At 42.1% G+C, this 24,221-nt stretch overlaps 2 protein-coding genes across 5 annotated transcripts in view; both read left to right on the top strand.

The window, feature by feature from the left end:
• LOC135184546 (dipeptidase 2-like) overlaps window positions 1-9,779 on the top strand; it is a 41,403-nt gene extending 31,624 nt beyond the window's left edge. For all 4 annotated transcript variants that reach the window (XM_064160414.1, XM_064160413.1, XM_064160415.1 and 1 more), the window contains exons 5-11: window positions 60-201; window positions 2,142-2,211; window positions 2,945-3,121; window positions 3,629-3,716; window positions 4,389-4,464; window positions 6,083-6,218; window positions 7,427-9,779. In XM_064160414.1, coding sequence (XP_064016484.1) covers window positions 60-201; window positions 2,142-2,211; window positions 2,945-3,121; window positions 3,629-3,716; window positions 4,389-4,464; window positions 6,083-6,218; window positions 7,427-7,618 — 881 coding nt within the window. In that variant the 3' untranslated portion in view covers window positions 7,619-9,779. The remainder of the gene's footprint in view (window positions 1-59; window positions 202-2,141; window positions 2,212-2,944; window positions 3,122-3,628; window positions 3,717-4,388; window positions 4,465-6,082; window positions 6,219-7,426) is intronic.
• A 7,929-nt stretch (window positions 9,780-17,708) lies between these two features.
• SLC12A4 (solute carrier family 12 member 4) overlaps window positions 17,709-24,221 on the top strand; it is a 47,936-nt gene continuing 41,423 nt past the window's right edge. Inside the window, exon 1 of the mRNA XM_064160409.1 lies at window positions 17,709-18,231. Within this exon, the coding sequence (XP_064016479.1) occupies window positions 17,958-18,231 (274 nt within the window). The 5' untranslated portion in view covers window positions 17,709-17,957. The remainder of the gene's footprint in view (window positions 18,232-24,221) is intronic.

The following is a 24,221-nucleotide window of genomic DNA, read 5'->3' as shown; positions in this document are numbered from 1 at the left end:
CATACTGCTTCCTTCTCAGCAGTCCTGCAATGACTCTGGATTTCCCTTCCTGTTTTCAGGTATTGCTGAGAGCAAAAGGATCGCGTGTTTAATTGGAATAGAAGGTGGGCACTCCATTGACAGCAGCTTGGCAGCACTGAGGATGTATTATGACCTGGGTGTTCGTTACATGACTTTAACCCATTCCTGCAATACTCCCTGGTAATTAATGTGCATGTTTTTGTGTGACCATCTAATGCAAACTGGTGGTAGCTCCTTGATCTGTGACTCTGAGTCATGTCAAAGATGATAGGATTTTGGGTTAAACCACTTGCCATGTGTCAAGTGGGAGACTGGAGGATCTATTACAGAGTGCTTGTTATGTCAGTGATTTGGAAACTTTTAAACCTCTAAACCAACACTGCGATTGTAAAGTTGCTATGCTCCTTGCTTTATTAGGAAAGTTGTGTGGGGTTTTGGTCTGTTTTGCCCTAAGTAAAAGCACTAAAAATATACATCATATCATAGAGTGGTTTAGGTTGGAAGGGACTTCAAAGATCATGCAGTTCCAATCCCCTGCCATAGGTAGGGACACCCCCCACTAGAACAGGTCACTTAAGTCTTCATCCAACCTGGCCTTAAACACCTCCAGGGAGGGAGCATCCACAGCCTCCCTGGGCAGCCCGTTCCAGTGTCTCACCACCCTCACTGTAAAGAACCCTTTCCTAACATCCAGTTTGAATCTCCTCTCCTCCAGTTTAAACCCATTACCCTTTGTCCTGTGATTACAAGACCTTGTAAATAGTCCCTCTCCGGCCTTCCTGTAGGTCCCCTTCAGATACTGGAAGGCCACTATAAGGTCTCCTCGAAACCTTCTCTTCTCCAGGCTGAAAAGCCCCAACTCTTGTAGCCTGTCCTCATAGCAGAGGTGCTGCAGCCCTCTGATCATCTTCGTGGCTCTTCTCTGGACTTACTCTAACAGTTCCATGTCCTTCCTGTGTTGGGCGCTCCAGAACTGCACGCAGTACTCCAGGTGGGGGCTGACAAGAGCAGAGTACAGGGGGGGCATCACCTCCCTTGGCCTGCTGGCCATGCTTCTCTTGATGCAGCCCAGGACACAGCTGGTTGTCTGGGCTGCACATACACACTGCCGGCTCATGTTGAGCTTTTCATCACATCAATCCAGACCCCCAGATCCTTTTCCTCAGGGCTACTCTCAGCCGTTTGCCACCCAGCCTGCGTCTGTGGTTGGTATTGCACTGACTCACGTGCAGGACCTTACACTTGGCCCTGTTGAATGTCATGAGGTTGGCCTGGGCCTACCTCTCCAGCTTGTCCAGGTCCCTCTGGATGGCATCCCTTTCCTCTAGCAAGTCGACTGTGCCACACAGCTTGTTGTCATCTGCAGACTTGCTGAGAGTGCACTCGACTCCTCTGTCCGTGTCACTGACAGAGATGTTAAGCAGCACTGGTCCCAGCAGTGACCACTAAGGGGCGCCATTTGTCACCGGTCTCCAGGTGGACATTGTGCCGTTGATCGCCCCTCTGCCTGCGACCATCCAGCCGATTCCTTACCCAGCAGTGCTCCACTCACGGACTTGAGTCCGTGTTATTCCAGTTTGGTGACCAGGATGTTTTGTGGGACAGAGTCAAATGCTTTACTCAGGTCCAGGTAGATGGTGTCAGTTGCCCTTCCCTTGTCCACTGTTGCTGTGACTTCATCATTAAAAGCCACTAAATTAGTCGGGCATGATTTGCCCTTGGTTACCACCAGTCACCTTTGCTTTGTTTTCCATATATAAAAGAGAGTAAATTCTGTGTAAGAATTCATCAGCCAGAAGCTTTAAGCACTGTCCTGCCTGGCCAGTTGAAAAGTGTAGGTGACATATGCAGTCACATAAATGGGTACTTAATTCTTGTATCAGAATATTAGCATCTACTCTTTGCTGGATTGACAAAACCCTTTCTAGTACTGACTCAGAGGAAGGGGAACTGTGTGCCTAGAGTGCTGAAAAGCAGGCTGTGCATCTGACACCCTATTACCCCCACATTTGACTATGTGACACAGTAATGATTTTTATTGTCTATGACATAAAAAGTTAGTTATTGATATTGTCTCTGCAGCAATATAATGTTTTTCCTTCCTTACTCTCTGTTTTAAGGTCTGAATCATCATCTAAAGGAATACACAACTTTTATCCTGGTGTTACCGGCTTGACTGCATTTGGCCAAGTAAGGATCTCCTTTGAACGCTAACTTGACAATGAGAAGGTGATCAGGGTTCAGCCAGAACAAATTTCCTGTGCTGTTCCTTAGGGTAAAAGAATTATTAGATTTAATTATAATGATTGCTTTAATACAGATCAGATGTATGAATATGCATAAGTTGAGGGATGTGAATAGCAGTTCAAATCACTTATCAAAATCCCTTCAGTACTTAAAGGGGGCTGTAAGAAAGAGAGATAAACTCTTTACCAGGGCTGCTTGTGACAGGACAAGAGGTGATGGGTTTAAACTAAAAGTGTGAGACTTTAGATTAGAGAGAAGAAGGAAATGTTTTACACTGAGAGTAGTGAGACACAGGCCCAGGTTGCCCAGAAAGGTGGTAGAAAGCCCATGCCTGGAAACATTCTGGATCAGATTGGACAGAGCTCTGAGCAACCTATTCTAGTTGAAGATGTCCCTGCTGCTGACTGCAGCAGAATTAGACTAGATGACCTTTAAATGTCCTTTCCAATCTAAACTATTCCATGATTCTCCGATTTTAGATTAAGGGAGTTTTGAGCATGAGTTAGTTAATTGTGAATGAATAAACTATAATAAGTAAATAGAAACCCATACAGGCATGGCATGTGTATGACTAGCTGACAGCTGAAGAATGTATTTATCTCTTTACATGTATCAGCTAAAGAGTTTCCTTTAAGGAAACTTAATACTGACATTGTTGTCTGTAAATCTGTTTTAGGAAGTGGTAAAGGAGATGAATCGCCTGGGTATGCTGATAGATTTATCTCATACTTCATATTCCACAGCAAAAGCTGCACTGAGTATCTCAAAAGCACCAGTAATTTTCAGCCATTCCTCAGCATTTTCTGTTTGTAATCACTCAAGAAATGTCCGTGATGATATCCTCCAGCAACTAGTGAGTGCTACAGGTTTTGGGTTGATTTCTTGGTTTTGTGGGGGATTGTTTGGTTTTGTTTGTTGGGGTGGGTTGGTTGGTTGGTTTTGTTCTTTTGCTTTAATGGTGATGTTTGACTAGTATGAGACAAACCTTGTGTGTGCACGTTATGGTGTTAACTTCTCACCTTCTCATCTCTGAATTAGATGTATAAGCAGATCCCCAAGCGGTTACTCCTGAGACATTTTCTTTGATTTGTGCTTTGTCTTTGGTACAAAAATGAAATGTTTGCAAGTACTTTGAAATTCTGGATGAGTTTGTTTTAAATAGTCACTGGACTTTTGCTACATGAGAATATAATGAATCTAGGTTAAAGGACAGAGAGGCAAAACCTTGCATTGCCATCTGAGCTTTGACTTACAATGTTATTATGCTCACTGAAGGATGGTTGTAGAAGGATCTGTGAGAGATACCTGTCTTCAGGACGCACAGGTGTTCACTTATTACCTGTCTCTTCATATCTTGCAGAAAAAGAACAAGGGAATTATCATGGTGACTTTCAATGCAGATGTACTGGCCTGTGGCAGAAAAGTTGTTAATATTTCTACCCTTGCAGGTTTGAAGTTACTATATTGTAGTTTTTCTGGGTGGCTTCTATGGCTTTCCTGGTGTCTGCATCATTTTTGAGATAATTTAAATTATATTGCTCATTTATTCCCTTCCACACTTTACCCTGAGTGTGGAAGGGAACAAAGAAGTAAAGTAATTCACATGATACCTAGAGGTATTTTTGGGGGTAATATTCATTACATGGTGATGTACAAGGTGTGTAGCTGGAGGACATGATGCTCCTAAATGGAGCCTGGCACCAATAATTCCAAAGCAGTTGCTACTTTCTGGAAAACAACTTAAACCTTTATAATTGAGTTAAAACAGAAATCTGTAATGGGTAATGCGTGGGCTGCTTGTTGGGAATTCCTGTGCTATGATCATGTCTTTTTCCTTACTTGCATCTCATCAGTGTAGCTGTTATTTTGAAGATTGCAGTCTGATGTGCTTAATAACAGATAATGCCTAGTTAAACACCAGAAAATATCCAGACTAGGCCAGCTGCATTATGAAACTTCAATGTGTATTATCAGGTTGTCTTCCAACTTCAAAAAAAATATATTTGGTTAAGAACCAAGAATGATTATGCAGAACAGTTACCTAGTGCCAATATGCCTGCACTGTATTATTTCTTCTTGTCAGGTGTTTAGAGATTGTTTTCTTTGATATTTTCTTTCAGATCATTTTGACCACATAAAGCAAATTGCAGGTTCAGAATCAATAGGAATTGGTGGTGACTACGATGGAGTGGAACGGTTAGTAAAACTGTACCACATGCTGGCATCTGCTCCTTAAATTAGGAAGGTTTTGATTCACTTAGGGGAAAAAAGAAGGCAAGCTAAAAGAGTTGTAGCAAACTGTCTTGTGATGAGTACCAAACCAAGCTTTATGACAGAAGAGCACAATGATTCCTTTTTAGAACTGTATGAAGCAATGCCACAAATGTGGAAACAGATCCTAAGGCCCCGTGAACTCTGGAATTGTGTGTTGTAAGCAGTGGCTTGCACAATAAAACCAGTAATAGAGGGTTCTGTCCTCCAGAAACCAATGATGAATGACAGAAAACCTGCCTCAGCCTTTAGATGGTAAATGGATCAGTTCAGGGAGATGCTGCAAAACTCCTCTGCTATTACTTTCCAGTGCAGAAAGCCCAAAGTATTTTGGAGCTGTGAAACCACTCCACCTGTTGAGGCTTGAAAAGTGTTTGAGGCAAGCAGAGTATGGTGAGCAGCATACAATAATCTCTCCTGATCTCTCCTTGGCTAGTGCTGTTGGAAATTAAAAATGCAAACTGGGTGGCATTATTTTTTTTCTTATTATCTTTCTATTGAATCTTCACCTCTTTTTTTCTTTTCAAACACACTTGGGTATGAAAGTTACAGTCAGGCCCACATCCATAAAGTAGGAGCACATAAGCTGTGTGTCAGCTTCCATGAGAATTAGGTCATCATAGCTCTGAAACCATAATCTCTAAAATAAAAACACAGTTTGCCACAAAAAGACACATTTTATTGCATGCATTGTCACAAAGACCATCAGTTTAATTGGTGGAGGAGTTGTTAAGGTCTAAGTCCCACAAGAAAATAAGGGCACAGATATCCTGAGATATGCCTATCACCATGCCACCACAGAAAAGATAAATAACAGAAAATATTAGTTATCTCAAAACAAAATCAAAACCTTACAGAAATACAATTTAAAACATCTGTTTAATGCAGCCTCTTCCTTCAAAATCTTTTTTATTCTGCTGAGTTGTCACAAGATGTAGGTAAATTTTGCTTATTGTGACTTTTTTCTATAGGAGATTCCAAATAGCTTTCTTTTCACTGCCTAAACTGCTGAATTCAAAGCAGTATTATTATTCTATTTTCTTGGGAAGAATAACTTTGTAAACAGCAGAGTACACAAGATTGCCTGCCACTCCTTAGTCATTGTGTGTTTGCAGTCTCCTTTTCTTCTTAGTTATACAAGTGGATTGCACCAACCCCATCTGTGATGCAGCTGTTCCCTCTTACTCTAAAAGCCCAACATAAACAGCAGAACAATGCACATATGAGGTTTTTTTCCCTTTTGTTTTAATATCCTCCATGCTGTTCTGCATACAGACAAGTGCATCTTCATTACCAGAATACAGTTTTTTTCTGGTAATGGGATTCTCTGTGTAGAAAAAGTATTTCATTGTGTCCTGGTCCTACTTCTGTTTATGTCAGTTGAATTCTTAATTTTCTGATTGTTTTAAAATCATCAGAGGAAGGACTGGTACCAAAGTGAGCTCATTTCAAACATGACTATGTGCAAAAGACTAATTAAAAATAGTTTTCTGCAGTTGGTAGTGATATGTGTTGTATGTTCTTCTCTGACTCTTGCCAACAGCTTCCCTGAGGGATTGGAAGATGTTTCTAAATACCCTTCTTTGATTGAGGAACTTCTTAGAAGAGGATGGAATGAAATTGAACTGAAAGGAGTCTTAAGGGAGAACTTTCTCCGTGTCTTCAGGGAAGTGGAAAATGTAAGATTAAAAACTAAACTGAATCTTGATTCTAACCAAGAGAGAGAGAGGAGCTGTTGATGCTTTGCTGCCTTTGTTTTTTGGTTTTCATTTTTCAGTGAGAGAGCTATGAGGGAATGTAAGCACTTAATGCTGAAATTTAAATGCTGCAGAATAAACAAAGACAGCAATAGTGTTAGCAGAATAAAGAGAAGAGAGGGAGAGCAGACAAAGCTCTTTGGGAGTTTTTCTCTCCACGGTAATCTGATAAGTACACATGGCTGACTTCTAAATAGAATCACTTCATGGTTTGGAGGAGCTGCAGACGTACCAGCATCACAGTCTGGCTGGCGCAGTAAAGAATGCTGACTCGTGCAAATCAATTTAATTCTTGTCATGGGTTTGGGCTGCTATCCAAAAGGCTTGTCATGACCAGATCACTAACAAGCCATAAACATAACAACTAGATCACAACAAATTTTAAGTGTAAAGAGGAGGAGCTAATTCAGAACGATGAGGGAGGAGGGAAGGAGAGTGACTACATCACAGTAGGGACCCCCTAAATGATACCTTTGTCAAACACCTCTGTTGAAACTTGTAAACTGCTTCCCTCCTACTGTTTTTATTTACAGGGATAAGCAGATACTATACACAAAGCATTATGGACAACACATATCTTATAGTGATCTTATTTCCAGTTGCCTTTTGTGGGGGTATGTTAGATGAACAGAAATCAGGGAACTTTGTGTTGTTCTGGTTCATCTGTCAAAATATCTACCTACTGCCAAGTTGCATGTGGTAGACTGACATTACAAAGAGGTTGAAATTCATCACACCTAATTAATCTGTGAGATTTAATTTTTTTCCCCACTTTTAAATTTGAGATGTTTGAAGCTCTGTCTTGAGTCTGTGAGCTGACTTCAGAGAGAAAAGCTCATCAGTTTGTTTTCTTAAGGTTTTCCAGCTAATGCATCCATATGCACAGGGAGCCAAGACAAACAGCCAGACCTCTGACTCTTGCCTTAAATATATCTGTACTGCATTCTGGGAAGTGCTTCATAGGAATGCAGACATCAGGAAAATGATATTGATTTCCTCATATTCAGACATATTTTTGCAATAGGGTTTGAGTTGGTTCACTTGAAAAGGCACTGAATTTGCTAGCTGCATAGAGCTTTCCGCTGTTGTGCCAATCTGCCTTTCAGGGGTATCCTTTTGAATTTTTCTAGGTGAGGAACAACAGTGGACTAATGGATGTAGGTGAAAGTGAAATTCTGCAAGAAGAAGTACAAAATTCCTGTCGCCTAGACCTACGTAATCATCAGCTTCAGACAATCAAGTCCTTGGGATTCCCTTCTGTGGCACAACCTTTTAGTCTGATGTCTGTAATTGTATTATATTTAATATTGGAACTGGAATAATTGGAATTTGATTGGAGTCTCAAGAGAGATGTATGGAGTAATCTGCAATGCAACTAGTTACCTTTTTGGGAGTTTTGTTAATGTAAAGCTATGCTAGTTTTAAATAGATATATATAATTTCTATTAATTCACTGGCATACTTGAAAGTTAATGTAGATTTTAAATGTTGCAGCACAAGTATTTAGAATTTGAAGTGATAAATACTGTGTCATCTTGGGTAATCCAGGACCAACATTGTTATTGAAAAGTATTCACATCTAATAAATTCTCTAATACATGACACATGTATTTGGTAAACATATTGTGGCACAGTGGCCATATTTTGGCAGCACTTTCACACAGAAACTAGAGAATATGATTAAGGCAGCAGTGCTGAGATGTTTTGAGATATTACTTATTAAATCATATAAATTTCATCATCAGTCACTGAGATCTAGTCAGAAAAGACCAATCCTCTGCTATGTCTAGAGGAAATGGATTTAGTTTTGTAATTTTTTAAGCTGATAAGATGGATGACATAGCTATTTCACTTCAGATTTCATGCCTACCATGAGCTTTAGGGATCATTCTTGCAGTACTAAAGTCTTGTTTTTGAACCCTGACCAGTAAAATGGACAACTGGAGAATTACTGAAGGATGGAGTTAGAAGTCTTCCATTCAGGTACAGGTGACTCAGAGATGTTGTAGATACTTTTCTGTAATTTGAGGACTGCTGTTTGCTGCATGTACACAAAGCTGGGAGTAAGAATAGCAGGAATTCTAACTACTCAGAGGGCAAGAGCTTGTTCTGATAATTTTAATGCAGTCTGAAAAAGATAAAATTAGTATTTAAATAAAATTGCTATTAAAATGTTCCAAGGCTTCGTGGAAATTTTCACATTTAATCCATGATCCTTATCAATAACAGGTTTAACTGTTTTATTTTTATTCTAGATGGCTAAAATCAGACCATTGTCAAAGGATTCATGAGATGAATTTTTTTTGTTATAAATCTTAGCTGTTTCAGCATTTGGAACACATTTTCAAATACACAAGGTATGAGAGGTTAGAAGCTATTCTTATATATATGTTGCAATAGGCCTGTTCTTGGTAGGCTGAGATGGCTCTGATCTGGAATGTATGTTAATCAAATATCCTCAAATTCATGCTGAAATTGTAAGATGACAGCACTATGTCTTTGTAGGGTTATTTCCCAGTGCTTGCTGGGATGCTTGCTGTTAATTGTGATTTTTATCCCATAATATGTGGTTTTATTTACTGATAGGATGTCCTATTTAGCCTTAGTATCAAATGAAAGTTCTCTAACTGCTCTAAGGCCAGCATTTGTAAACGAAGTCACTGGAAGACAAAGCTATGCATGAACAGAATAGGAACAGCAAGTCTGTTCCTTAGTGTCTCTTGAGACTGTTCGTGCCATCCATTTCTGCAAGTCATGTACAAGCAGGGACTCTGCAAGAACACTGTGCTTGTATTGCTTCAAAATGAAGCGTCATTCTTTTTCTGATAAGGTAGTCTCCTTGATAAGTGTATTCTGGATATACCAATGCCACTTGACTGAACTCTTTAAATAACTTGTTGAATAATCTGGATGCATACAAGGGCAAGTTTTTAAAAGCAATTTCTCAACAAATGCTGACCCTTGTGATGCTTCTGCAGTGGAGAATTGCTGCACAGGCTCAGAAGTCTTGCCTTCCTGATACAGCTTGACTAGCATCAGAACTTGATTTACTAGTGAAATGAAGAATTCAGTAGGGCAAATAGTTACTTCTCATCAGTACTTCTGCTAACAGCTGCATAAGCCATTGCAAACTTGCCATTCATGCTCTGTCTTCATAGTGTTCCTCTGATAGTGAATTCATTACATACTTGAAATGTAAGATGCTTCCTTATCCCTTCCAGGCCTTTTCTTTCTAATGCATTGTCACTTTTCCTACCTGCTACTTTTTTTCATACTATATCATGGATTCAAAATTAACTCTTGTTCTCAAAGATCTGGACAATAATTTTATATGACCCCTTCAATACTATAGACATTTGTAGCTTGTTTCCTTGGTTTAACTATAGTATATTATACTGATTTGATTGCATTGTGGAATGCATAATTTGTAACCTTGTGGGAAAACATACAGATGGAATGTAAATAAAATATTGTTAAAAAGTGTGTATAGATACTGGTGCAATCTCACAAAACACTGTAAATGATCCAAATTCCAGGAAACCCTGAAAGTACCAAGAAACTGCTGCAGAAGGAAGCTGAGGCTATCGTGAGAACTCTGGACCAGATCTTCACATGGAAGGCAGCCTCCCCCACAGCAGGAGAAAGTCAGTTTTAACCCTAGAGCATCTGGGATGTAGGCTATCAGCCTTATCTTCACTCAGATACTGCATAACCTCTAGAGAAGTCTGAGCAAGAGGGAACATAGCTGACTTGGTCATTGCAGTGAGTCCATGATGACAGTGCTACCTGCAGCAAATCCCTTGGTCAAGGTAGTCAAGTCATAGAGAACAAGGCTTTTGGGGAGCTAGACAGGTTGCCTGCTCTAAGGTTAGGATAACCTTTACCTCAGTGTTTCTTACAGATGTGTGATGACCTAAAAGTCCCTTTTCACATTACTAGGTACAATGTTAATTCAAGGTACTTTTAACAAGCTGCTTGTGTGAAACCAACACCAGAATGTAAAATCATCAAGAAATGAAATCTTGTGCATCATGCAATGATTATGTACATAGTCTGTAACTTACCTAACAGATGCAGTTAGTTTATTTTAATTCAATGACCAAAATCGCACAGCTGGAAATAAGCTAGCAAGGTGTCACAACTGAATTCCATTTCAGAAGTAAAATCATGTAAGATATGACTGTGACAGCTGTCAGGAAAAAACTGTTTGACCCTTCAGTCTAAGTGTTAGTGTCTCCAGTCCTATCAACAGCAGTAGTCATCACAACATTGCATTTCTAATAGCTCATGCATAAAATGATTGCACACTGATTTCTGCCTTCCAATAGAGAGGATGATTCGTCATGAAATTGAATGCCTTTGCTCTGCACCAATTAATAAGGACAATTTGCATTGGTAATTTGAAATGCCTGCTAGCTCAACTGACAGATTCTATTATGGTTAGTGGCATTCATTGAAGTTTCAGATACAACAGATACAAACTTGGTAACAAGTGCTTTTTGGTTGACAGATGCAAGAATGCAAGTCCATTATTTACCTCTTCTAAACAATTAATTGTGCTAACATGAATTCTGAAAATAGTTATTACTATTTCTGTAAATCTCAAAATTGATGTATGGTAAAGTACTTCAAGCTGATTTTCTAAATAATACCCAAACTTCAAGGCATCTTGAACAATCCAAGGCTCATGTTTTCACATATGTGATATGAAGAGCCAAAGACTACAGACATAATATTGATGCAGACTATGGATTTGGTTCTAAAAGCCTGACGCCAAGGCCCTACCCAGTACGATCCTCTTACAGACAAATGAGCTGTGGCATCCACAGAAATAACTCCACTTCTCCACTGTCTCATCTGCCTAAGTGGTGATACTAGAAACCAAGCCTAAAACAGCTTATTGCTTGCCTACCACATAGAGCTGCCCAGTCATAAGGCAACTCCTGTCATAATAAAACACTATGTAAACAAAGTTCAGCATTTAGCTGACACCACAGAAACGCTGCTGCTTTTAACCAAGGCTCTGGCATTTAATTTTGCTGTTTCTGTTGCTTCTCCTCAATTTGTTTCATAAACTTCACTAGGATGATTCTTTCCCCTATATAATGGGTAAGCATTTTTCTCCTAAGTCCTTTCTCAGCAGCTGGACTCACTGTTTTCAGCAAGCATATCTTGTGCCACTTCTGTAATGAGAGAAAAACAGGGTGCCCAGAAAGTGAGAAGTTCCCCTGGGGGTTGTTACTTAGAAACAAAGAAAGATTAAAATAACTAAGATTAAAATTGAAGCTAATACAAGTTTTGTCAGATAAAAGAAGCTCCCTTTAGTCTGGAATACACATTTGGAAGAAAAGCTTAATACAGCTTTGAAAAGTCCATTTGTATTAACTTTCCCAAGTGTCCTCCTGTAGCTAAATTCAACATGCAAAGAATCTTGCCTAGGCCTGTGCTCAGTTTCTTCTCTAAGCCCTTTATTAAAAATTAAGGAGGTGGATTCAAATCCATCCATGCTAAAAATAGAACTGAAAATGGATTCTTGAAAAAAATACAAACCCAAACCAACCACTGAGTAGTATTTTTGCAGTATATGTGCAGTATCTTAATCTCACCCTGAAAGTGTCTGCACTGTTCAACTAGTGTAAAAAACCTTCACTCTAGTTCTTTCTCTTTGATTTTACAGAATATGATTAAACAGGGAAAATAAAATAATCTAATCTCCAAGGTTTGATAACTTTTCGTTCTCTAAAGATGAGATTAGGGTATCTCTGTGGGAATGGCATCATGCATCAAACACATTTATGAGTAAACGTTACAAGTAAGGCAGAAGTTCCTTGAAGTAAATGAATTCTGAGAACAAGTGGCACCATAGTGTCCTCTTGTGGTCTTTTCATGTCTAAGCTGTGACATGCTTTTCTAAGTTTCAATCAGCTCCTGTGTGACCTCATCTGGAAATGGCACTTGGAGGATTGCACATCATAAGCTCTGTGTCCAGTTCTTTACATGGGGATGTACATGTTCTAGTCTTCTCTGAAGGACCTCTGGCAGGGGACTGCACCTTTGAAACGGATGAAGTAGATCCTGACCTCTGCTAGAGATCTTTGCAGTCAGGTTGCCAGTTTCCAGCCAGCTTGGTCCACAGAGCTGGTGTGATCCACACACGTGGAGCCACAGGAATGTGCTGAAAACAGAAGTCCGCTTCAGCAAATACTGGCCATAAACTTGCCAAGCCTCACATCCATTAGCAGTGGCAATTTTTGTTATTTTTTCCACTGGTCAGCACTGGCTTGCCACCCAGAGTCCACTCTAGTGGAAAAACAAAATCTTTCAAAACAATAAATTACAGCTATGGATCCCCTGTGCATATCCTAGCTTTTCTTTTTCTACAGTTTTAAATATCTGTATTTAAAATCATGTTGGCTTCAAAACTTGCAAGCATTTAGTTCTTCTAGGTATCAGGGCTGTGCATCTAACTGCATGGGAGAGAAACTGAGCAGAGTTTCATTTTTCCAGAAATTTCTTACTATGTTTGTTCTATTCCATCTATACATCTGCAAACCATGCCCTAATCAATAGTCTATTTCTGTTCTAACTGGAATATAGGTTTTTTTTTCCCTTCAGGTCCACTACCCTGCCACTACCTTGATGATCCAGGATAGCACAGAAGTATTATCATAAGGTTTAGAAACCTTCAAAGCATCAGCTCCTCAATCGCCCCATCGTCAAAGAGAAGCATTATACTGGTCTGTATTAACAGAGCTACAGTAATGGTTATCTAAACCATTAGAATGCAGATATTCCACTCATGAAGTGTTATGTATTTTGGATAAACACAATTACAGATGTTATCTCTCAGGCCACTTTTGCTGCCTGGGGACACGAACATTACAGTCAGCAGCAACAGCAATATCTGGGCAGGTTATGCTACCAAGGAGGCATTTCAAAGCTTCACTTACAAAAAGTTAATGTAAATTTCATGGAAAATTCTTTGAGGTATCTTGTTATCATAAAGCACTCCAAACATTAGGAACAATGTATTTTACAGATGAATTTAAAAAAAAAAAACACCAAACCCCAGAAACTATCGTTTGAATGGTAGTTTTAGGGCTTTTATTTTTATAGACGATACTTTTTGCTTGTCCTTGTTTTCCCAAGTCAGGAAAAATAAACTGGCTTGTTTAAAATCAGGCATCATCCCAAGAAATTCAGAAAGAAGGGAAGAAAAGCTGTCCTCATAGTTTCAGATCCCAGATCTTCCCATCCTTAAACAAATGGCAAATAACTTTCCATGAGGAGTTGAAATGATCTTATTTTTTTGTTGTTTGATTAAGATTACCATAATCTATTCCAAGTCCATAAGCTAACAATACTCTAGAGATCATTTACAAGGGCCTTCCAGTGTTTGTGAGGGCTGAGGAAGGCTATGCCCTCTACTATATCCTCCAAAGCTATCACTAAAGCTGATGTTAATCCCGTGTTCACTTTCTCCTAGGCTGACTGTACAAGCAGCACGAGAAGTTGTGAATCGCTGTCAGGTAAGGAATGAACCTCCTTGCAGGGCTATGTCAGGCCCATTTCTCTCACAGGCCTGATATGAGATAGACACAGTCTCTCTCTCATGCTGGGCTGCAAATCAAACTGCTTTCTTAACACTTGAGAGGTGTCATCTGTATCACAAGGTGTTCAAGGCAAGAATTTCACCTTGTTTGCCTGCCCTAAGGATTTATGTCAGGTTCTGCAGTTTACTCATCTCTTAGAAGACCCAGAGTCTCCTTCCCCTAGTTGAATGGCATGGTTGTTTACTGTGCAAGCCAACTGTCTTCTCAGCTTGAAAATTACACCCACTTCAAGTAGTTCATAAATACCCAGTGGCTTACTAATTATAAACTTAACTATCTTGGCTTTTATGATTTGTAGGTAATGAAAAAATAGTTTTAAAAGCCCTTCCTCATCATGTATCAGAAAGGAGATAATGGATTTGCCGATCTTTAGGCTGCTGATTTTACTGATGCTGTTACTGTACATTAGAGGACTGAAAATGGAGACCTTTTCTCATCTTGGTTCTTCTAAGTTAGACTCAGGAGTTTTTTGCAGTGAAATTACCAGACTTTTTCTGAGAAGCACAGTTTTTTTCTCTTGGGGTGTGGGGAGTATGAGGTATATATAGAGAAAAAAACAAACCCAAAAAATAAACAAAAAGGAAATAAATATTATTCTCTCTGCTCTTTTTCTTTCCTTGACCAGTCTGTACCTGTATGAAGCTATCATCCCAAAGTCCACTTAGCTTTGTAGAAACCAGGTAACTTTCACTGAGATAGCAATGTTGTCATAGATAAATGCTGTAGCATTGTAGATCATCTAGTTTCATTTCAGCCTCACATTCATACCAGGTAACCTTCAAGCTCGTGACAGCCACTCATACCATGCCAAAGTAACAATCAGTATTCAAAGTCGGGCAGAAAAGAAAATAAAAGTGACCAAGGTTGACATTTCAGTTATTTTAGAAGCCAGATGCTGAAAGACAAAGTTGATACTGGTAGGTAACGTATCTTTTAAATAGGGGCTTTCTACAAGGCAGCAAAGAACCATTGTCTTTAGGCAAATATTTTGCTTCAGTAAACTTGAACAGCTTCCTATGTCTAAATTCTCCTCTAAGACATTTGGATATAGTTTCCTTTCCAAAGAGCAGAGCTGGTGGTATACGTGCTTGAGGTTGATTTTATTTATTTCTTCCCCTCCCTTTTGGGGTACCATTTCAGCACCATTGATTTCATGATACTAAAACATTTTGTGGTAGCACAGATGCATTTTTGGTGCCTAAAGAAAGCAAGCAAGGTCCTTGCCAGACCTGCTTTGAAAAGCAAGATGAAGATAAAGTGCCGAGTTTAATTCTTCTTAATCAATAGCTCTGACTCCAAAAGAGACTTGTTTCTGATAATGTCTCTTTTTTTTTTTACCCTAGGACAGTTTATTTACATCAGACACTTTCTCTCAAAAACTTCATAAAGTGGAAACCAGGGAAGAACAAAAAAAGACAGAAGAGCAAGCTTGAAGTATCTTGCTTAATGGTGAGTTATCATCATGCCTTTTTCTATGTAAAATTATTTGTCCTCTAGCAATACTCAAATTTCCTGTTTTCTTGGTGGATTATAGCTTATTAGGTCATACTTATTATGAACACTGATGAAACATAATTCATTAAAAGACAGTTAAACAGTAAATGCTACTTTTGGCTACTTTTTGTTCCACTTTCCTTCAGCAAAAAAATAATTGTTGCAGATAAGACAGTGGACTAAATGGTACACCAAAATGTTTCCAGTCTGTCAGAATCAGTGCTTCTAAAATTAGTAGGAATGCTTTCTAGATGATAAGAATTGGCCCAACCTGCCCACATAAACAGTTGGTAAAACTTCACAGACCTCAGTGGTACCATTATTTACAAATGCCCTCATTTTAGTGTTACTGGGAAAAAACTCAAAACCCTCAACTCATCTCAGGTCTTCAAGATACCATGAGTTTTGAACAGAGGAAGACTTGAGTTATTTTAATTTCCTCCCAAACTGATGAAACTGCTACTGAGATGTGTGTGACCACAGGAAGATCACTGTTGTTCTCAACAAAGCAGAGACAAAATGAAAATGTAGGCTGTATGAAAACATGAGAGTCTTAGAACTCTTTCCACCTGTCTGATCAATACTAAGAGGTGCAATTGCATTGGCTTTCCCCAGAGGTGGTCTACCAACAAGTCTGTGTTAAGTGAACTTAAGAGACCTGTACCCCCTTAGCAGCGGCCACTCCACAGCATGGATTCTTCTTGTTTATTTCAAAACTCAACCAACTAAAAGTAACATATTACTCAGTTCTCAGGAACAAAGCATTCTCCCTTTTGTCTTTCTTGTGCTCATTACACACTTATCTCCAGGTGACCTGGGGTTTGCTTTATCAAAAAAGGCAGGACAAATTCAGAAGGCTTGGGATAAGGTTCTTCTGAGCACAGGAACTGTGTGGTCTTACCCTCTTCCTCTGCACTGAGCTTTATATCCTCCTACACACTCCTGTGCAATCCAAGGACAAAACATCAGTACCGGATGAACTGTCATTGTACACAGATTTTAGTTGAAACTCCACAGAACTAATTGGAATTGATATTTGATGGGAAGACACACAAACTGTCCTCTATAGCTTTTTTATTCCTGACGATTACATATAGCATAGACAAAGAGATCTTTTTACTTTCAAGGCTATCCTTCAAACACGTACGGTAAATCACATTATCAACGATTAATTCATGTTAAAACTCCATGTGAAGGCTACCGTATGTGAAACGAAGGCCAAGACAGCCATGGCCGGCGCCAGCTTTTTCTAATGTGAAGGCAAAATTGAATTCTGCTCCCTCGAGGACAGGAGGTTGAGGCAGGCATGCCCCAGGCTCTATGGACGCTGCCGCCACCGAGGCGTCCGTCCTACAGCTGGGAGGGGGTGGCACATCCCACTGCCCCCATTAATGGGACAAAACAATGGTGCAACGCCGCCTCTCAGGCCCCAGCCTCAGCGGCGGGGCCACAGTTCATCTGCCTTGGCAGACTGCTGCCTTAGCAACTGTCTGCTTTGCATATAGCTAGAAATAACCTTCGGTTCCAGGCAGCGCGCTGATTTCCCTACAGCCGCGTTGCACCCCCACGCCTCTGCCAGCCATGTTCCGCGGGGCTCGCTCCTTCTTTCAGGGGACTGATGCAGGCGGCGGGGGCGTCAGAGGCGGGGGCAAGCGCAAGAGAAACAAGCGCGCTGCCACCGCAAGCACAGGAAGCGGTGACAGCTGCCGCAGCTGAACTTAGCGGTAACTTGCACAAAAATAGACCCGCTCTGTGTGGCTGTGCACCGCTCCTCAGGTTGTTGTCGATTAGGAGCCCGAGGCTTGGCAGGGCTGCGAGTCGTCAAGAGTTTTTAATTGGCGCGCCCTGCTCCTTCCCAGCCCCGCAGCCACCCGGGGGCTCTGCCACCTTACCGCTCTCTCTCGGCTTACCACACACACCTCTCTGGGCTTCTACGATCACCCGGCCCCGGCCAGGAAGCACAAAGGAGACAAACCCCCGGCACTTCCCCCGGCAAGACCGCCACTTGGCCCGATGCGGCCGTCTGCGAACTGCCCTGCGGCAGCGCCGGGGGTCGCTCCCACATAGACCCCGCAGGTGCTCCCTTCGGGCCTGGGCGCGGTGCGCCAACGCCCTCACATAGCTTCTGATCAGCAAATGGCGGCGGGGGAGGGGGTCGAAAGCGGCTTGGGGCAACGGCAGAGGAAAATTTCCTTCCCAAGGCGGCCCAGTAGGGCCGGCGAGGGAGGGCCGCAAACAGAGGGCGCGGAGGGGGCCCGCCCCTCCCCGCCCCGCTCTGCTCCCCTCCCTGCGCGCCACGGCTACCGCCGCCCCCGGGCCCGGCTCCTGTCACGATGACTGCGGGAGAAAGGCTCCCCCTTCCCCGCGCCTCCTCGTCGCCTGCGGCCCCTCCTCTGCATTTCTGCTGCTGATCGCGCCCGCCCGGTAGAGAGACCGCCCCCTCCCCCGCGCCCGGTCTTCGTCTGCGGGGCGGCTCCGGTCCTGGCCTGCCCGCCTGTCGGCCACGGGGGCGGCGGCCGCCGCGCCGCCTCGCCGCCCCGGCGCTTGGAGGGGAATGGGTGGAGTTGAGGAGCGCGGTTTCCTGAGAGGAAGTGACCGCACGGGGCAGGAATGCGCCGCCGGCTCCGCGCCGCGTCCCGCCTGCCTCGCTGCGGTGCCGCGGGGAGCCCTCGCCGCCCCGCCAGCCATGCCGCACTTCACCGTGGTGCCGGTGGAGGACAAGCACCGCTCCGAGTATGACAGCGTAGAAGGTCTCAGCTGGGTGGACTACCGGGAGCCATCAACGGCGCCCGTCACTAGTGACTCTTACGACACAGTCAGCTCCGACGGTGAGCGGACACGGCTGGGGCGGGAGGGAAACGGCGGTTCTGGCCGCTCCCGGGGGGATCCGGGACGAGCCTGACTGCTCCGCTTCGCTGCCGCCGGCTGCGGCAGACAAAGGCAAGGGTGCTGGTAGTGGCCCTCTGGCGCGGCGGGGAGCAGCGCGCCCGGAGGAGGAGCCCCCACGGGGTCTACCGGTACGGGCGGCGGCTCCGTCGTTGCCAGGGCCGGGAAATGCCGCCGTGGCGATCGATGCACGTGGGGATGAGTGTCACCGGATGAACGCTACTGGATGAATGCTGGGGGGTGCTGTCAGCCCCGGCGGCCCGGGCCGTGGTGGGTCTCGGGGGATGCGGGTGGACTGGGTGTCCTCCGAAGCCGGCGACTGCCTCCGCTCCGCAGTCACTTGTTGATAGCCCGGGGGTGCCGCGGAGCGCGGGGCCCGGGGCCGGCTTAGGGAACGGGCCTTATCGCGGCTCCCACAAACTGTAGTCTCCAAGAGGCGATAAGTGTATGTGGAGATGCCCTCAAATATTTTGTGTTGCGCTGCCAAAATAAAAGACTGGGAGAGGATTCAGTTAAAGTAGCTGAATCTTAGCGCTCTGCTTTTCTTGCTTATGGCATCTTAAAAACCTCACCTGCCCAGCAAGGTCTGTCCCTCAACCCGGGCCCTGCGGTACTACAGCGTGTGTATTGTGTCTGAGTGGCTTTTACAACTGCCCGCCGAAGCAGAGCTGCTTTTTGTTAGTGCTTAATTCATTCCAGTTAAAGAAGAGGATCGCATAAATTGGAGGGGATTTTAGGTGGTGGGAAGTGCGTTCTTTCATCAGGCAGCTAGTTGCTCTCTTCAGCCCGTCTGTGTTTTGTTGTGGCTTCTGAGTATAAATCAATTAAAAAAACGGAGTGTTTTTAGTGACAAAATTAAGGACACAGAGAGTGGAGTAGTTCTGGTGAAAAAGTGTTGTAGCTGTTGGTGAGTTTGCTTCCTGTTTTCTGCCTTGGTTATGTTTAGTACTGTAACCTTTAGGGAGAGGATCTTCCCACGGGCTCTGTGCGTGACTCCAGGCAACAAAAGGAAAATCAGCCAACACCTGACCTGTTCTTTCTCGCCTGTGCAGTCAGGGTTTTTGGAATGCAAATGTTACTGGATGTACGCTAATCCCCGAGGGAAGCCAGCACTGTTCAGGCCTGTGCTTGAGAGAGGGAACAGCAAAATTCTGCTGCGTGATACTCAACTGTCATGAGATCAAGGTCCAAGTCCAGCCTTGTCACCTTGTTCAGTCGTCTGAATCTGCTTCAATCTTCAATATGTACTATTCTTTTCTCGAAAATATATTTATTTTTCCCTTAGTTCTCTAGTTTTCAGAGAAACGTTAGATGATATACAAAGTAGCTTACATAGGCCTCACGTCCATTACGATTCTTTCCAGATCTAGTGTGGGCATTTTGGAATGATGAAAAGTAGGTGCTTTACTCTGCATGTCTGTTACTGCAGACCATTTGAGACTCTATCCTTAAAGGCTGTGCAAGGCCTTGACTTCATTTTGTAAAGGTGATCTGGTTTACTCTGTGGTTAGTTAGCTCATATGTATGAAAGTAACAGGTTGGTTTTCATCTATCTCAGCAGGTTGAGGTGGAGGCCTCATGGAGTACTTTCTCTGCTAGCTAGCTTTGTGCACAGGTTGGTAGGTGTGACTTGGAGAAGTTACTGCCATGGTGGATCTTTACCCAAGTTAGTCAAACTGTCTGGTGTTTGGATATGAGACTGCCTGTAGGATGTGTCCCCAAAATACACTTCAACAATACTCAGCTCCCTGTCACGGCTTATCAGTAGCTGGCAAGCTGCGGCTGTTCTGACTGCAGCGCAGAGCCATACTGCTGGAAGTTAGCTGAGACTTTGCTGTGAAACTGATACTGATAAATATCTACTAACCCCTCTATTAATATATAGTAGTTCGGGTTTAGCTATAACTGCATTCTATTTCTTAATTTACTTTCACAGTAATTAAGTGTTGTTTCATATCCTCAGAGTGTACACATAAAGATATGCTGTCTTGCCTACCTGTACTGACGAGCATGCTCTTTCTTGCTGGTCACTTCTGCCTCTACCATGCTTTCTTGAGTTTATGGCTCTGTAGAGGGGAGTCTGAACTCTCTTGTGTTGTTCCTTTGGGTTCTGGTGCTTCTTTCTGCATTGCTTGCAGAAACCATAGCCTCTCTACTGGGGTAGTGTTGATAATACAGCATAGTGGAGATTGAAGCACCTGCTGAAGATGGAGTATTTCACAGCTGGTTAGTACTGTCTGGGAGGCAAGAGAGGGACCCTCCAGACCCTTCTATGCATCTGATTACAGGGTTCTTGAAGGGATTTGTTGGTGTTAGTGACACTCCTGATTCCAGATGAAGCTCCGTAGCAGACTTTTGGGTTGTGGCCCTATCAAAGTGTATATGATCCATGCTAGCACCGCACAGGGCTGTCTGAGCCATGTTCATCATCCAGTCTTCCCATGCCACCCAAATAGTGCCACTGCAGTCAGTATAAGGAATTGGCTGCAGTTCTTCTGGAGAATCTGTTGCAGGGGAGATTTTATTTTATCAGCTTGCCATTCAGAGCCTTATTGAAAAACTTCTTCAGACTGCTCGGTTTGATTGGAGATGGGTTACAGTGACTCAGTAATGGCATGGCCCTACAAGCCTTTGGTCTGTCATGGTGATGTAGCTGTTTATAGCTGGTCTGTAACACTGAGTAAAGCAGTGGCTTCATTGTGCTGTGTTCCTTACACAATCTCTTGGGCTGTTGCTTATGATTCTGGCAGATCTTTAATTCACTCTGACCTTTTCACTCCAACATTTATTTGTCATAGCCTTATTTTTGAGTGGGTCTTTTTCTGAAATTTGCTTTATTTGGGACATCAAGTGTTGCCTTGTCATCTAAAAACTACAGATGTGGAACCATTCTGCAGAAAATTTCTTTGTCAACCATTTCCATCAGAGGACATTAGTCAGTGTGTAGTAATTAAGCTTTCCCAGATAGCTCCAGTGCTTGCTTGTGAATAAAATAAGTCTTTATTTGCTAAGCAGGTTCCAGTGAACTGCCAATGCTTGTAATAGATTTTGACATCTTCCATTTAGAAAAAGAAGTACAAAGAATGATCTTGTGATCCTGTGATAAACTTGTGAGTTCTGCTTTATAGATCATCAGGGATGAGAAATGTGAATTTGGCATCTCTTTGGTCTTTGAAATAATGCCAGCATGTTAGGTTCGGTGCACAGGGTAAGAAGAGGAACAGTGGGGCCTGAAAACTGTTTAAAAAAACCCCAACAAAACCAAAACAAACCAAATAAGCTTTACTTCACCAGGAATCTCAGCTCCACAGAGATTGTGCACCCTGTTAACTGTGCTGTGGTAATGTCATGTGCCCTGTGGGAACTTATCTTCCTGTGACTTTTGTTGGTGGAAATGAGACACTAATCAGCTTGGTATCACTGACCAGCTTTGGTCAGCTGCCACCCTTGGTTTTTGCCAATTAATTGCTCTGCTTATGTTCCAGTTATCACATGGCTTCTTTTGAGTCCAGAGATGTTCTAACTAAACTTGAGACTGTTTCTTCATGCTTACAGTCTGCATCAGCATGTACAGTGTCCTTGTACAGCTGCAGATTATGTTGGTCATCTGCAAGAAACTATTTTTGAGAAGATGGATAAAGAAAATACACTGCACTTTTAACTTTAAACTTCTTGCTTCTCCACTGCTTTTTAGTATGTGGTAACTTACTAGTAAAAGTTTAAAGTCTTTTGCAAGATTTGCAATAAAGCTCACATAAAATATATCTGAAGATGCTTTTGATGGGGATACACAAATCATTCAAAAATTCCTTCTCAAAGCACTTAATTCTTATGTGTAGGTGTTTTGGCAAAGTCCAGAGATAAGATGAAATTAGTCATTTAATGAATTGGATGCTACAGCTAAAGAGGAGTGACAGATACACATGCCCAAATATATTTTAGGTTATCTTAAATTCAAGAAGTTCTGGTAAAAGCAGTTGGTAAATGGTGCTGTTAAAATATTCATAGTAGGATATTTTGGCAGAATTTCTACAGCATGAGCACCTTCAGCATTTTTCATATTTCCTGAGAGCTGCAGAGAAGTCATGGAGGAGGGAGCTTGGGGAGGAATTGAGGCAGAAGCTCTGAACAGTGTAGGAAGAAGAAAAGTGATCTGAAAGTGGAAATACACTGATGTCAGGTGCATTGTCTCTTCTGGTGATTTGTTAATGGCACGAAGACTGCATCTCCTTCAGTTTACTTGCATTTTTATGGAGAAGTGGTTTGTTGTCTTATCTGAGTTATGCTAAGCAGCTGTTTTCATTCTCTGTGAGGTTGAGTAGGTAAATTTGGAGATCTTAAAGGTATCCTGTTAGTGCTACCTTAGTATTTGTTCCTGTTCTATAGATACTTGTGAAATATTTGTAGGATACACAACAGTGGTTTTAATTTGAAATGCAGATCCTGAAGAGGGTCTCAGCAGCAGGATGATCTCTGTGAAGTCCTTTACTTTTTTCCTGTTTGTACAGTCTGTATTTAGCAGGGCACTGATAACAGTGCCAAACTGCAGAATTGTTTCAATACAGGTGCATAGATAAGTGAGTTCCTGCTTCAGATAAGGAAAGATAAGAGTGAGGTATGTAAAAAATGAGAGTGGAGAAGTCTTGTGACGTATTTAGCTGTTCATAACACTTGAGTGGGTGGAAGAGATTATATTTACTTCTTTGTAGCTCATCAGCACAGGAATTTCCTGAAGAAGCTCATTTTAGTGGAGTCCATAGTACACATCTTGAGTTTCTTTTAGCAGCAGGCAGTTTTGTAAGGTGTATTTAATCCATAAAATGCTTGTCTAGGAAAAGAAAAAAGTTCATGTTACTGCATAAACTGTTACTTTTGCTAAGCATGTCTCACATACCTCTTCTAATCTGTGCAGTGATTTAGACAGAGCTGGAAAGGCTGCAGCTGTCTGGTACCAGAGGGAGCTTGGTGCCAACTGCTGGTGGCCAGGAGACTTGGCTAAATATAGAAAAACATGGGCCTTTTTGTGGGTTCCCTGGTATTTCAGATATTTGAAAAAGCTCTGGGAAGGATCTTCTTGATATGTGTGATTTGAATGCTACTCCTGTAGCAGTGTATGTGTGGCTGTGTATGGTGCAAGAAATTAAGACCGAAACAAGCTTCTGTTGGTATCCTGTAGCTGCTGATTTGGTTATGTTTTGGAGGACACCTGTATTAGAAGGATAAGCAATTACACATGAAAAGATGTGAATTTTCTGTTTAATATGGCCTGTAAGTACTTTCTTCTTGGGACTTGCTAGGTGCCCATTTCAAGCTTGAGTGGTGACTGGGGTTTTTTTTGTTTGTTTGCAGGGGCTTTATGTTTATATTAGATCTCTGCACTTTCCTAAAGAAATTCAAATAAATTTCAGGGTTTCTTCTGAAGGAAAAAAAAAAAATGTACCATTGTAAGATATGGTCTTAAGCCTATTGGAATTACATATTAGGAATACTTCCGTTGTTTTCAGTAACCTTTGAATGAGAAATCTTGAATCTCTTCATTGTACTAAGCTGAAATTTAGTCTCTCAGATAAGAAAGTATCAGTATTTTTTGTTGTTTGACTTAGTAAAATCTCTTTATTACATTCACACAGGCATCTGTGTGAATGATGCCAAGTGATCCCTTGGCAGTGAGTAGTACTGTTCTTGTTCTTTCAGTTGAGCTGCTTTGGACAATTTATTTCGGTATACTTGGATCTTGTCATGCATGGAGAACTGTGCATCTTTCACAGTGGCTGCTGCAGTGAAGGCTGAGCAAACAGTATCTGGTTCTGAAGCAATCAAAATAATGAAATGCCATACACAAAAATACGTTATTCTAAAAGCAAAATCTAATACTTGACATAAATGTAATATGTTCTACCTTTAAATATAGAAAATCCACATAGCCAAGAAA

This window comes from Pogoniulus pusillus, chromosome 20, assembly GCF_015220805.1.
Source record: "Pogoniulus pusillus isolate bPogPus1 chromosome 20, bPogPus1.pri, whole genome shotgun sequence".
In the NCBI taxonomy this organism is placed as follows: Eukaryota; Metazoa; Chordata; class Aves; order Piciformes; family Lybiidae; genus Pogoniulus; species Pogoniulus pusillus.
The sequence above is the reverse complement of the archived record's forward strand: the minus strand, read 5'-3'. Positions and strand labels throughout refer to the sequence as shown.